This window comes from Zeus faber (genome assembly GCF_960531495.2).
Source record: "Zeus faber genome assembly, chromosome: 9".
Taxonomy (NCBI): Eukaryota; Metazoa; Chordata; class Actinopteri; order Zeiformes; family Zeidae; genus Zeus; species Zeus faber.
In genome coordinates this window covers 6,751,958-6,766,451 of record NC_137197.1, presented here as the reverse complement: position 1 = coordinate 6,766,451, position 14,494 = coordinate 6,751,958, and the positions used below count along the sequence as shown (strand labels likewise).

The following is a 14,494-nucleotide window of genomic DNA, read 5'->3' as shown; positions in this document are numbered from 1 at the left end:
TTAATCTTTGTTTAATGTTGAAGGAATGTCCCCCCCAGTTCCTCTGTAACTGGGGGGGACATTCCTTCCTTGCCTGACAGCGAGCATTCGACCGTACCGATTTGACTTCACAGTTTGTGGTGTGGAGCGGTTCATTTGAGGCTGCGCTGCGTATTCTTTTGGCCTCTTCTCGCCTTGAACCAGTTTCTTACCCATAGAAATGTATACTACCTACTTCGGGTAAATGAAACCCTTCATTTTGTATTTTGCTCCTTTACCTGCTGGTCTGTTAAGCTCTTCACTCGAAGAACTGATGAAGTAAAATAAAAATAAAATGATAAATGTAGAAGCATTTCGACTTAGGAAAAACAAGAAAATCTGACTTGATCAGTGATCACAACATATGTCTCTTTTTGCCCCTCCTCTTGTGACTTTGAGAGCTATCTATCTAATCCTGAAATCCATCCGACCTACTTTGCACCTGTTGCTGTGGTGGTTTGAGGTTAACGTGGCTTTTCACGACGGAAAGCAAATCCCAACAGGACTGTTCACTCCTTTAACCCAAATCGCTTCTCTTTGTTTTGTGAACTTTTTAAGGACCAAGTTTTGACCCAAAGTGTTCACCGCACAGCTCAAACAATATGTTGCTAAGTTGACATTTTTTTTTTCCCCACATTCTTGTCTTACCCAGGGAAGAATGTGAAAAGTCTCGAAACCAGCGAATCAATGGGTCCTTTCTTTGAGTGGCCGTTATTACAGTGTTGGTTCCCCTCGCAGATGGGGAGAGGGGGTTCTTATCTCTGACTCAAACGGAGACCGAGATACAATTGACGGGAGCAGGAGGTTTTTCCTCTGAAACAGGCCGGCCATTGTTGCTGCTCCCCGTTGCCGTGAGATTAACTGAAATCAAAAACCCAATTAGCCTGAGCAGCGGTCGGGCTGTTAGCAGGTCTAATTGTGTTGAGCTTTTAAACCGGTATTGCTCTTATTTTATTTGCTTTATTAACAGTTTTTTGAGTCTTAAAATTCAAACTGGATACGTGACTGTTGTTAACCGGTGGTTATATTTTTCTAGAAATCGTTTAAATGCTTTTGCACGGACATTATTGCTACTCATTATAGTTAATTCTCAACAGGTTTACAGGCTGTAATCACATTCCAATGTAAACCACCGTATTTCCGAGATTATATCTTAGTAAATAAATAAATACAAAAATTAATTAAGTATTTTTAATTTCTATAATTTCTTTATAAAATGAAATAATATTTATCACATTTCGCCACTGAAAATGTTCTTCAAAAGCAAAAAAAAACTACTTTATTTTTTCATTCAAATAAAAAGGGTGTTTAGGAGTTGCATTCTTACGTTGTTTTTTTTTTAATACGTTACCATGAAGAAATCATTTCTACTACAGAAGCTGTTAAGTATAAAAAGTCAAAGCGTGTCGCAGTTGTAGTTCCCAGGTGCTACCTCCTTCTCATGACACCACCCGTCCATGGCTACTGCAGAAGCATCACAGGGTGATGTTGCTGACACTGTTTTTCACGTCAGTCCAAAAGGGAGGCCTGTGTCTGAGCCTACACGTCTGATGTTCACACGTAGTCCCTCCTGGTGTATCCGTTGACTGGCATGGTCTTCACTGCTGAGTAGTCCACCCTGGGGGGGACGGTGCTGGCTGCCCTGGACGCTGGAGCCGATTCCCTGGGGGGACAGGAGCAGCAGAGCAGGGCTCCCCCAAGTATGAGCAGGCAGGCGGCGGCCCAGCCAAAGTAGAGGGAGTTCCCAAACTCCCTCTTCCCGGTGTCCTCCAGTAGTGGGTCGTAGAAATCCAAGACGATGGCGTTGGCTGTCCACGACACAGCGACCAGCAGCAGCAGCCCAGCCACCATGAAGGTCAGCCCTGCTGCCAGGACGATCCGCGGCTTGCTGGCCACATCCGCGCTGCAGTTGGTACACTTGGCGCCGGCCACGGACAGGCCAATACCCACGATGCACAGCACCATGGATACAATGACCAAAGCCCGGGCCGCCTGCAGGTCTACCGGCAGCCCCAGCATGGAGTCGTGCACCTTGCAGTGCATTTGGCCCGTGCTCTGCACCGAGCAGTTCATCCACAGGCCTTCCCAGATCACCTGGGAGATGACGATGTTCTGGCCGATGTAGGCGGCCACCCGCCACATTGGCAGGCCGCAGGCCACCATCACCCCCAGCCAGCCGGCCACGGCCATGATCATCCCGAGGATCTCCAAGCCTGCAGAGTACATCGCCGGGGTTAAGAGCTGGAGCTGGATGAGGCTGTGTTCCTGGGCACGGTGGGATAGAGGCCCCTCTGTGTCCGCGAGCTCAGCCCTCTTGAGATGAAGGTGATATCAAATCTCCCTGGCTCAAGTCTCAAGGCTTTTAGTGGGTGATGAAGAGGGGGAGAAACAGATTCTACCTTCTTTATATCGCAAAGAAGAGTGAAGGTGGAGTCAGCTCAAGCTGGCATCGTATTTACTTTTAAATTACATTTGCATTCGAGAGAACCCTAATATTTTCGTTTTACAGTCTTCCCAATCATAGCTGGTGTCAAAGATGAAATCTTTGACATTCAGGAACTTGTGATTTTATAATCCCCAGTTTGCATTGAAATGATCATTCATTGTGTTTAGATGTAAATATTTAAGACATTTGATTTATTTATTACAGCACATGACACAGTCCAAATCACTTTCAAGCAGTACATATCATTTTGCTTTTACAATCGAACTTGAGAAAGAGACCTTTTAATTAATTTGCAGTAAACAACTGTTTATTACTGGAATCCTTATTAATGTGTTTAAAATCCTGTGCATTTGCGTCACGTGACGACCTCGGGAGAGAAAACGCTGAATCACTCTGTGAATGAGATGTTCATGCAAGGTAAAGGAAGACAATGACAGGCTTTGTTTTCCTGAAATAGGCAGGTACATAATACATCCTGGCAAGCCGAAAACACAGGGCAGTGGACTGCAGGCCTCGTTCTCAGCCTGTGGGACTCTTCCAGTAGAACTTTCCAAATATAAGTTCCCTGGACACTCAAACTATTTAATCAAGATCCTGCCAAACATTCAAGTTTGTTATTGATGACTTCACATCCTCATCATCAACTTCTACATCGTGCTCAACTTCAAACCAACACCAAGCAGACATGGGGAGTCACGGCCAGGGAGTCGATCCAGTAAACACTGCCTCTCCCCGTCATCTGTGTTAAGTCAGTTCAGCAGTTCCGAAGAAGAATTATTCACTTTATATGAAATATATACTAATATATACAATACAAAAAAGAGTACGCTTAAAAAACAGGTATCTGCATTTCATCTTATTGTGACCAGAGTTATTTAGTTGGTGTTTTAATGACTTTGTCTTGTTACTCAACACAAACTAGAAGGCAAAAGCGGGTTAAATAGACATTTATCCAGCAGTCACAAACATACACATTGAACAGTTCACAGGCTTTACAAGCGCTGACATATAATGAGACAAAATCAGTTTTTATTTTGAATGAATTATTGAGCGTCACTCGTTGAGTTCCTCGCTTGACCCATAAACGCCGGTCTGCTTGGCTGTCGGGGCCGGCCGCTCGCTCCTTCTGTGTCATTACGGCGGTTTCCTGCTCCAAACAGAGGTCACCGGGGGTCAACGGCCCAGATGACCGGGTCCGGATCAAGCCGTCTCGCCAGTGGGGAACTCATCATCAGAGCGGTGGAGAGGTGGAGGTCACCAACAACGGTGTCCTTTTTGGACTTCCTCTGCATGTTGAACTAAACGTGCCCAACGGTGTTTGAAGTTTGAATGGTAAGCCTGATTAAGTTGTTGCAACTCTCGCAATTAAATGGAAGGTTGTGTTACCTTTGTTTTAGGCTACACTAAAAATACAGTGTAGAAGAAACAGTTGCATGTCAGCAAAATACCACCAAGACACTCTTGTGCCACTTGCACTTTGAAAGGTAGAGCCTGACAAAGAAATATATCTTTCCCTTTTTACACAAAACGAGGAGCGACTTGTTGAGTGTTTTGTGTATAAGTGATCTCAAGTACACACCTAAGTGCCATTGTGTTAGTTATTGTATCAATAATCAGAGTTATCAATGAACCTGGAGCCTAAAGAATGCAGCTTCATGCATTATTATTGCTGTATTATAATAATAATAATAATAATAATAATTATTATTATTATTATTGTTATTATTATCACTATTGCATGTGAAATCCTAAACAGGTATTAAGCCAACTGTGTTGAATCTGAAATTAATGGAATTGTGTGCATTACTTCAGTAGATGGCGTCCTTGTGGCATTCTTTAAATCTAAGTATCTTGGTCCCAATGTAGATAGCTCCAGTGTTGACATTCGGATGGTGTGAATACAGTTAATCATTTTAACTTGTATATTGTGTCTCATCATCTTTGTGAAAAGCAAATAAAGAAGTTGGTTTGTTTCTTAAATATTTAAACTCCATCTGAGGTGAAAACTCAGGAAAGAGGAGCAAGAAAATGAGAGCTGCCTTGTTAAAAAAACATAGCTGCTTTGATGAACTTGTTTATGAACTCCTTTAAAAAAAAAAAAAAAAAAAAATGTTAGGGGTTGGTTAATTACTGCCAGACAAATACAGCCAATCTTTGACCGTACAAAATTTATGAGTAGCTTAATATTGTTTCTTTTCTCCATAATTTTCCCACATTTGGCAGAACCCATGCACCAGTCAAGAGCTGGAACAGGGAGTTGGCAAACCTTCCCAGAGGAAAAACCTCAGCATTGGAACACCTCCACCCTGCGCTTGAGAAAGACCTGGGAAACTTGAGAAACAGCACAAGGTGATCTTTGCAGCATGATACTCAAGGGGAAAGATGCCACCATGTGGTGGGAGAAAATTTTTCATTTTGTAAAATATCTCCTAGGGTTCTCTCTTGCCCATAATGGTTGTTTTTTTTATGGAGGAACCAGGGTTGACTTTAACTTAACCAAACCCAGATTATTATCAACTTTACACTTTATACACAAACCACACTGGTCAAGATTACCCACTGCCTTGAAAACATGATAAGTTGCCCAAAGACAACCCCGTTTAATACACAAAAATAGAATATAACATAAACCTTAACATGTGTCACACCTTGTGATTATGGGACCGGGTCATGGGGGTGATTCATGCAGTTGGCCATTTTAAAGCAGGTGCTTCAGGAGTGTGTTTGGACCTTTTTGTTATTCTCAAGTATCAACTTGTAGAGATTCTTCCCCCGCTCAGCTCCACCTGCCTGTGGGAGCGGGAGCAAGTCCGACCTGTTCTCCATGAGCTGCAGGTGCCTTGGAGCCCTGCGGCTGAGCGCGCACGCACACACACACGCACACACACACACACACACACACACACACACACACACACACACACACACACACACACACACACGCACACACACACACACACACACACACACACACACAAACACACACACAAACACCCATCCTCCATTTATAAAAAACAAGCTGCGTCTCACCCTCCAAGGACTGGGAGAGGTTAGAGAGAGAGAGAGAGAGAGAGAGATTGGGAGGTTGGGAGTTGTGTTAAGCTTGGCACTGGCTTGAGTGCTGCAACGTCTAAACAAACTGTGTTTCCATCGAGTCGTTCCATTTACAGTTAGAACATTCAAAACTGACCTGATCTTTTCTCAGGAAAACTTTGTTCAGTAATCATTATTTTCCGTCTCCGAGATCCTGCCACTCGAAAGAGTTGAAATGGAATCAGCCACCACCCACTATCTAATCATCCCCTGTCTGTTTGTGTTATTATAATAAATAAATGAAAAATGTAATCTAACTTTCACTCCCAGACTGATTTCAAACCCAGACAGACCAGGTCCTCAAATGCGCCGAAAACACATTCAGATGTAGTCGTTTATCAGGCATTTAAAAAAACAACAACATTAAAACAACAACCCTGCGACAAAAAATGTTTTGGCTCTATCATGACAAAACCTTACAGCTAACTATTCGGACAAGGCGTGTTGTGGGAAACATCGTTGCTTCATCAGAGATCTCTGTCGATCCAAACCCTTCATAAAATGAAATGAGCCTTCCAATGCTTCCCAAGGACCCGGGACATGCACTTGTTTGGAATGTTGTGCCCGAACACGGATGAGTCATGTTAAAATCCCAATCCTGTCAGGTGCGGCAGACTAGCCACTGAAACTGTGACTCCGTTCCTCCTCAATGGCCCCGGGGCCCAGAGCGATGACATCACACGCTAACTAGGGACACTGTTCAGCCGCCCACACACACACACACACACACACATTCTGCCCAAAGATTGAAAAGTTGAATAAACTACTCATCTTTGTGTTTGATTACTAAACACTGGCACCCACCGTCCGAAACTAAGGAGGATTCCGATTTCAATTCCAAAATGTTAAAATGTTGGACACGTTATCTGAACCCGTGGGAGATGCCGGAACCTGCATTCCAGATTTTATTTCTTGTGTGTGTTGAAGTTGAAATGTACTTGGGCTGCTTTGTTTGGAGAGGATATTACGTGGTTTTTATTGGATGTCTTCTCAAGTCTTTTCTTCTCAAATTGGCTCTGTGGCTTAATGTGTGTGACACTGAAGGTCCTCGATTTGAAAAAGGCTGAGAATCATGGTGTCGGTCGCAGGTTCTGTTTCTATGACTACAGCTCCCATGAACATCACCTGAGTAACGTCAGCATGTGTCTGGTGTCGTTGAACAGTGATAACAATTTATGTTTTTTACATGCTGTTGTGAGGCCTTTGATTCTTACTCATTATTCTGCAATAAATAGTCTCTTTCTAATATTTGTATTATGCAAACCGCATTACTTTCTGTTCAGTGATGTTATTTTTGGCCCAGTGTACTTACCAGTACACCACTGCCACACTGTCTCATACTGTGTTTCATAGGTTTTTGCAAGGTCAAAGTCAGCACTAATAGTAATTACGAGTGAATAATCTACCTCAAAAGTGGTGACTTTAAAGTATTCAATAGAGCGTGTACAATTAACCAATGTACATTACGGAGCAAACCCTTGTGCAAACTTCCTTAAATGGAGAAACTCTGTCAAAGCGAACTGTGCACCAACAAGTGCGACCGCGTCAGCCGTGGGAAAGGTTTCACAGTTGCTGAGGGGACAAGTGCCCGCACGCCCAGTGAGGCAGGCCCGGGCCTCGCACCAACGACACCCAAGCACGTCGGTTAAACTGGCTGGTTCACTGCGCACCTTGCCTGGCGGTCAAAGCCAGAGGCAGGAATTGATCACAGCAGCCTGATGAAAGTTCGGCGTTATGATCATGGCGACATAACGTTTACTTTCAAGGTGCCTTTCAGCGCGGTGAACGAATCTATATTTAAATGTGTGCTGGGTAACTGAATGTCAGCCCATGGGGTCAGAACCGCATCTTCATGCGTTGGTGTCTGTAATGGTCTTTTTTTAACTTATTCGGTCGTTCCAGTGGGGGAACCGATAACTTTCCGTGTTTACGAAAGCTGCTTCGCCGGCTCTGATATTTTGTTTTTTCAAACATCAATTTTCCATGTGGCACTATTCACCCTAACCAGTACCTCAAGCCTAAGAAATACAGGGTCTCAACTATTCCACGGTATGTTAATGGCTTCCTTTGGGGGTTGTCAGCTGATAGGGCTGGCAACTAAAAGTTCATATTTCCCCACCAAAAGTCATCACATAGAGCTTTAATATCAAATGCAATTAGATGTTATGGTCATCGAGTTGACGCAGCGACTCTAAACAAGTTTATTTTATTATTTTGTTGTATCAATATATATGATCCTGAAACAGTGAGTTTGGGAGGAATCTTATGGGGAAGCTGATATGCTCTTGAAGTCGTTCCTCCTCGGAGACTTAATTGTGGAATTCCTCCCTGCCTACCTGTTGGTGGAACCCAATCTCCAGAGCCGGACCGGGGGGCTTTAATGATCCTACCTTGGGTAAAATAGAGGCATTATAGTCCTAACGGCGGTTTTGGCTCCCAAACACTGCCTCCATTCATCTCTTAAACAATCTGATTCTCTTTCTAATTCTCTTTGCCCGCTCTCACTGGCCCATGAACTCTTTCTTTTTTTTTTTACAACCGTCTAACAACTGACATCAGGTTATTTTTTTTGTTTGCATTTCTGCCTCAATCTTTCTGATGTTTCCTTGCTGCCGTGGACCCCTGGTGAGAGTTCTACCGAGACCCCCGGACGACCAGGCGCACAAGCACTGCTGCGGAGAAAGCACAGCGGAGGGTCCGAGCTCCACATCCCATCGCTTCAAGGTCAGAACCTAAATGTTGTTTTATCTATTAATACACAGAGATGGTCTGTGGGCTGGGCTATTCAGTCCTCACTGCCTTGATCGTGGTGCTTGTTTTTCTCCCTGACTGCAAATAGAAATTAGCAATTTAGCAATGTTCAAATGGCTGAGGCAAACAAATGATCAAAGTCAAATTCACGCATTTTTTAAACTTGGTTATTCTTTAATTTAATGACGTTTTGCACAGCATTATACCAAAACTACAATATACAGTATGTAAGAAAATCAATACCGCTTAATGTAAGAAAAAAAATACAAAAAGAAAATTACTATTTTTTAAGATCAAATCAAAACAAACTATGCTCAAAATTCTCCCATCATTTTCATGCTGTTTTAATTGTTTAACATGTTTGTTCAAACATGTTTAGTTCGTAATAGATCCATCTATCTGTCTATCTGTCTATCTATCTATCTATCTATCTATCTATCTATCTATCTATCTATCTATCTATCTATCTATCTATCTATCTATCTATCTATCTATCTATCTATCTATCTATCTATCTCCCTCCCCCTCTGTCGAACAGTTTCTTTAAGACGTTAAGTGCGAGAAGTAATCTGAAATGTTTTTCCTGTCTCAACTTGAGTCTCGTGAATCTTGCCGACGTTGAGTTTAATTTAAAACAGTGTAATGTACAACAACAACAACAACAACAATGCAGTAAAAAATAACTAAAATGGAGTAAAACACGAACAACACAATGTACAGGGTGTTACCAGTGTGTTTTTCAAATGCCATCATAGCCCTAAGTTGGTAGCTGTGAGTCACTGTCACGATCAAAGGACAAGAAAAGACCAAAACTGACATGAAGACAGACGCCTTAAGGGAGGAGGGGGTGGGGGCGGCGCTCTTACGTTACATGTCTGTGTGACGTTTTGTACATGTTTGCGTACCGGCAAGCCCCACCCGAGTAACAAATAAAAGACCTGCTCCAACCCTCTCTAAACATTAACTCTTGGAGACGGTTAAACCAGGACTGAGCTGTTCTTCAAGACGTTTCCTTTTGGAATTCCTTTTGAAACAACTTGCGAGAGAAGCTTTTCCTTGAGGAGCCATGGCATCTGCCGGCTTTCAGATCATGGGCATCGCCCTGGGCATCATTGGCTGGATCGGCTGCATCGTTGTAACCGCCCTGCCCATGTGGAGGGTCACGGCCTTCATCGGTCAGAACATCGTCACGGCCCAAACCACCTGGGAGGGGATCTGGATGACCTGCGTGGTGCAGAGCACGGGGCAGATGCAGTGCAAGGTGTACGACTCCATGCTGGCCCTGTCCTCGGACCTGCAGGCGGCCCGCGCCCTCATGATCATCTCCATCCTGGTCGGCATCGTGGGCATCCTCCTGTCGGTGGCGGGGGGCAAGTGCACCAACTGCGTGGAGGACGAGAGATCCAAGTCCAAGGTCTGCATCGCGGCCGGCGTGATCTTCATCATCGCTGGCGTCATGTGTCTAATCCCCGTGTGCTGGACGGCCAGCTCCATCATCAGGAACTTCTACAATCCCCTGTTGGGGAACAATCAGAAGAAGGAGCTGGGCGCGGCACTCTTCATCGGCTGGGGAGCCTCGGCCCTCCTCATCCTCGGTGGAGGGTTCCTCTGCACAAACTGCCCGCCCAAGGATAACTACTCTGCCAAATACTCTGCTGCCCACTCCACCGGAGCCAAGGACTATGTTTGAGTGGAGAGAAGATTGAAAACATGGGACTGAGAAGGACTTGTGCCAAATTTTGATTTGAAAATGTTCTTCGGCCTTTTGTGCTGATTAGTACCGTTGCATCTGTATGATTGTGTATTTCAAGTATGTTGACGATTGTATGTGCACTGAGCTCCGGATAAATCAACAACTCAGGTGATGCTGAGCCGTTGAGAGATCAGGAACCACACCCAGACGGCTGCGCCCAGTCAGTTCCAGTGGTGGTGGCGGTTGGTTCAGTGGTTCTGGAAACGGAAAAGAGAAGATATTGCTTTGCTTCTTCTATTTGCATTGAAATATGTTACTTGTGTGTTTTGTTTCTATACATATCATTTCATTAGGTGTGTGCCTTCAACTGATCATATATTCAATGTTCAAGTTCAATGTTCAAATATGTATGTAAATAAAATATTTTTTTCAAGCTTTAATCAAGTCTTATTCGTTACTCTTTGCTGATCACTAACAATTTAGTAATATTAAGTTATGAATATTCGGGATTTGAATTTGCACTTAGTATTGGAAGAGCCGATGCTAAACCTTTACACATAACATACACACAGGTTTTAAAAATACAAAAGACTTATACAAACTAATCAGCACATTCGTGATAAATATATCATTGTCAACCAAACTAAATCAACATCAAAAATCACAGAAAAAAGGTGATTTAAATGTTGACCAATATCATGCCTACTATGTACTTTATATAAGTAATAATAACTTATAAAAAGTTAAGTTATGATCAGTTATATTCATAGAATGTGTCGTAGTTCAGTGTGCTGATTATTTCTACTATTAGTGTGAGTCATATGTTGTACAATGCTGCCCCTTGAAGGAGCAACATTCAACACTCATTTTTTAAGTAATTCCTTATATTTTTTTTTAATACGATATTGCTTCAATTGTTGGCCTGCTTTACTTTTGGTTCAGACGCATAGGAAAGAGAAAAGCAGCCTAGATAGATACTTTCTTAGAAAATACCTTTTACTTCAATAGTGTAACAAAACAGAACACTGCGGGGGTCGTCCGTTCAACATTCCACTCAGTAGTATTTATGGACTTGGTATTAAATGTACTCAAGTATCAAAACCAAAAGTGCTTGTACACCATCAGCACCTCATACCTCATCATCTGTACTCCCTTATTCACTGTCGGTCAAACTATAAGTGTTGTTGGTCCAGTTTACTACTTTACCCATTCATTATTGGCAGGTTATAACTTGAAAGTGAACCTTTTTTATGAGCTGACCGCATCACTTGTGTGGAAGATCTGTTCTTTGAGCTGCAGCGCAGTAACAACATAAACTGAACCGCTCACATAAAATGGAACTTCTCATGAAAAGTACAAATAAATCAAAGCTGTAGTTCAGTACATTTCTTGATTAAAAATGTTAATTTTCCACCCTGGATTCCCACCAATCCATGCTCAGTGTGGTTAAACGGTAAAAGATGAAAAGTATAAGTCAACTTTCCCTAACATTTTTAAAGATGGAAGAAATGCATCAATATAATAACATTTATCTAGTTGGACGTGTGATTTCAACCTGCTTCCCTCTGTCATACCAGAAGTCACATGATTCAACTAATGAACAAGAGTATCAGGCCTTTTTGTCTCTGACCTTGTCTTGGTATTCTAGTAGGTCAGCGCTAATAGAGGTCAGTGCAGCTCTGTTTGTGTGTAAACAGTTGTGGCCAATAGGAGCTGAGGAACGCTGGTTTCCCATGACCCTCATGTCTGCTGTCCCTCCTCTCACAGCAGAATCTATAAATACTGTCCCGCACCTTTTCGTCTCCTGAAAGGTCTGGGTTTCCGTGGAAGCAAACTAAGACAAGATGGCATCTCAGGGGATCCAGATCATGGGCATCTCCTTGGCTCTGATCGGCTGGCTGATGGTGGTGGTGACTTGCGCCCTGCCCATGTGGAAGGTCACGGCTTTCATTGGCGCCAACATCGTCACGGCCCAGACCATCTGGGAGGGCATGTGGATGAACTGCGTGGTGCAGAGCACGGGGCAGATGCAGTGCAAGGTGTACGACTCCATGCTGGCCCTGCCCCGGGACCTTCAGGCTGCTCGTGCCATGATCATCATCTCCATCTTGATTGGGATCTTCGGCGTGCTCCTGTCCATCGCCGGTGGGAAATGCACCAACTGCATCGAGGACGAGCGGTCCAAGGCCAAGGCGTGCATCGCGGCCGGAGTTCTGTTCATCCTCTCGGGGATTCTCTGTCTCATCCCGGTGTCCTGGTCCGCCCACACCATCATCACCAACTTCTACAACCCGCTGTTGCTCAACACACAGAGGCGAGAGCTGGGCGCGGCCCTGTACATCGGCTGGGGGGCCGCCACGATGCTGCTGTTCGGAGGGGGGCTGCTGTGCTGGAACTGCCCCCCGAAGGACCAGCACCCACACTACGTGCCCAAATATGCACCGCCGCGATCCAGCTCCACGTCAAGGCAATATGTGTGAGGCTGCACCTGGGGAGCAAATGAAGCAAGACATTGGGAAGAACTTTCTGAATCAAAACAACTGGTACTAAGCAAAGACGAGCATGACATGTGTGCTTGCAACTGGTTGAATTATTGCAAATTTTTGCATTTTATTGGTCACTTCACAGATAATTCTCTATTCTGAAATGACTTAAGCATCTTTAAAGCAGCACTTTGTAACTTTTGGTATTTGGGATTTAGCGTCCGTACAGTTTCTGAGCACAATTGCACTTTTACACCATTGTCCTAAAGCTCGGTCCATTGGTTTTTTACCGGACAAATTTGAACCTTATCGGTCACGTTTCAATAACAGTCTATGTTATGAACGCAGAAATAATGTACACCCCGGTTACAGCTGCCCTTGCACACCCGTGAACTGTAGGTACCAGATGTGCTCGGCCTGGCAGATCGGCTCCCACACGTGAGTCAGAGGTTGAAACAAATCTCGTGGCGCAATGAAAGTGAGGGCACTACTGGCCCGTCTACTCAGCACCGTCGGGGAGGTGGAGCGGCTACGTTTTGTATGAGCGTTATTAACGGACATTTTGACCGGCAAGTTTATAATTTGTCAGGGTTTTTTTCAGTAACTTTTACAAGGCAAAAAAACTGTCATTACCTGAGCCAATCATCAAGGAAGTGACGTGGTGCCGTTTGAACCCGAACACAGAAGTTACATAGTGCTAGAGCAGGTATTCAGGAGGGGTGAAAAAGGTGCTATTCACTATATCACAAGTCCATCAAAATGATTTTAAAGCTGTTGTTTTAGGGGGGAAAAAATAAGTTACATAGTGCTGCTTTAACAGTAGCATGTGAGGTTAAAACACCCTTGCTGTCATAAAAAAATATATGTTTTTGTTATCCTTTTGGAGAATTTAGATGTAAGTACGATTTCATCTTTTTTCAATTGATTGATTTCAACACTGTGAGAATTCAACTTCTTTCAATCCCCATTAAGAAAATACTGTGTGTAACATAACACCTTTAATTACTATACAATGGAAAGGTGAGCAACTCTCAACCGCCATTAACTCTTGTATATATTATATTTGTATCATGTGCATTTTCAAAATGTCATCATTATTGATTTTCAAAGCAAGGTTTGAGATGGTATTGCCTTTCAGCTTATTGTGATGCTGGTTGTATTCCATTTCTATCTGGGGGTTTCGATCACTATCTCCATTATAATGCCCGTAACATTATTTACTGTAAATAAACCATCAACCTGATCTTTGTTTATTTACTTTGGGAAGATACCGCTGAGGGGGAAGGTCAAACCCACTGATCGTTGTAGAGTGTTGTTACTGAAACATGAGTTGGAGGTGAAGTGTGTTTGATTGGTGGGTTTCATTTGACTGGATGGGCCTGAATTCCACCAATGGTGCATTTTCAGGCAGAATGGGTTGTTATTCTGATGCGGTTGAATATCTCTAGGTTTTTTGCTAAGAAAAACAGACTGAGATCAGATCTCTCAGGCATTTATTGAAATTTGACTGAATTACTTGGGTATAGATGAGGTCAGTTTTACGAATTTGATCAGTTTCGCCAATTTGCCAAAACACCAGGTCTAGGGTGACCAGATGCCAACAAACCAAATGTGGGACAAAGATAATGTTTGTGTGGGACAATGTGGGACACGTTTACAAGGCTGAGAGGCAGTCAAAAAAATATTATATAATGTCTAACTTAAAAAATAAACAGTGCAAGATTTTAACTCTTTTTGCAAATTGAGAAAAAACTCTCTGAGTATCGCCTCTGAGTAAACTGAACGACAGAAGAGGAACATTCATGACGTAAGTGCACGGCGATTGGCCCAGATGTAGGTGCATGGAGATTTGGTTGAACACATGAGCCTGAGAAATATGTGAAAAACACATGAAAAATGAGAGACGTCATTTAAATCACGGCATTATGGAAACTCGGAACATTGGACCTAACACGACTAAACTGGACCCCGTATGTTGCTGCCTGGGGCTATATTTTAAATTGGGGTTTT

General features: G+C 43.3%; 3 protein-coding genes across 3 annotated transcripts; 2 read left to right on the top strand and 1 right to left on the bottom strand.

Annotated features, from left to right (window-relative positions):
- Positions 1-1,572: 1,572 nt before the first annotated feature.
- LOC307234973 (claudin-4) lies at positions 1,573-2,244 on the bottom strand (the record flags this gene model as incomplete). Its single annotated transcript, XM_080006887.1, has 1 exon — positions 1,573-2,244. One exon carries the CDS (start codon positions 2,242-2,244, stop codon positions 1,573-1,575), a length of 672 nt encoding a protein of 223 aa, XP_079863013.1.
- Positions 2,245-9,280: 7,036 nt separating this feature from the next.
- Positions 9,281-10,441, top strand: cldna (claudin a). The gene has a single exon (XM_080007071.1). It carries the CDS (start codon positions 9,375-9,377, stop codon positions 9,996-9,998), a length of 624 nt encoding a protein of 207 aa, XP_079863197.1. The 5' UTR covers positions 9,281-9,374; the 3' UTR covers positions 9,999-10,441.
- Positions 10,442-11,845: 1,404 nt separating this feature from the next.
- On the top strand, positions 11,846-13,606 carry LOC307235090 (claudin-4-like; the record flags this gene model as incomplete). Its single annotated transcript, XM_080007074.1, has 1 exon — positions 11,846-13,606. One exon carries the CDS (start codon positions 11,846-11,848, stop codon positions 12,479-12,481), a length of 636 nt encoding a protein of 211 aa, XP_079863200.1. The 3' UTR covers positions 12,482-13,606.
- Between the last annotated feature and the right edge of the window lie 888 nt (positions 13,607-14,494).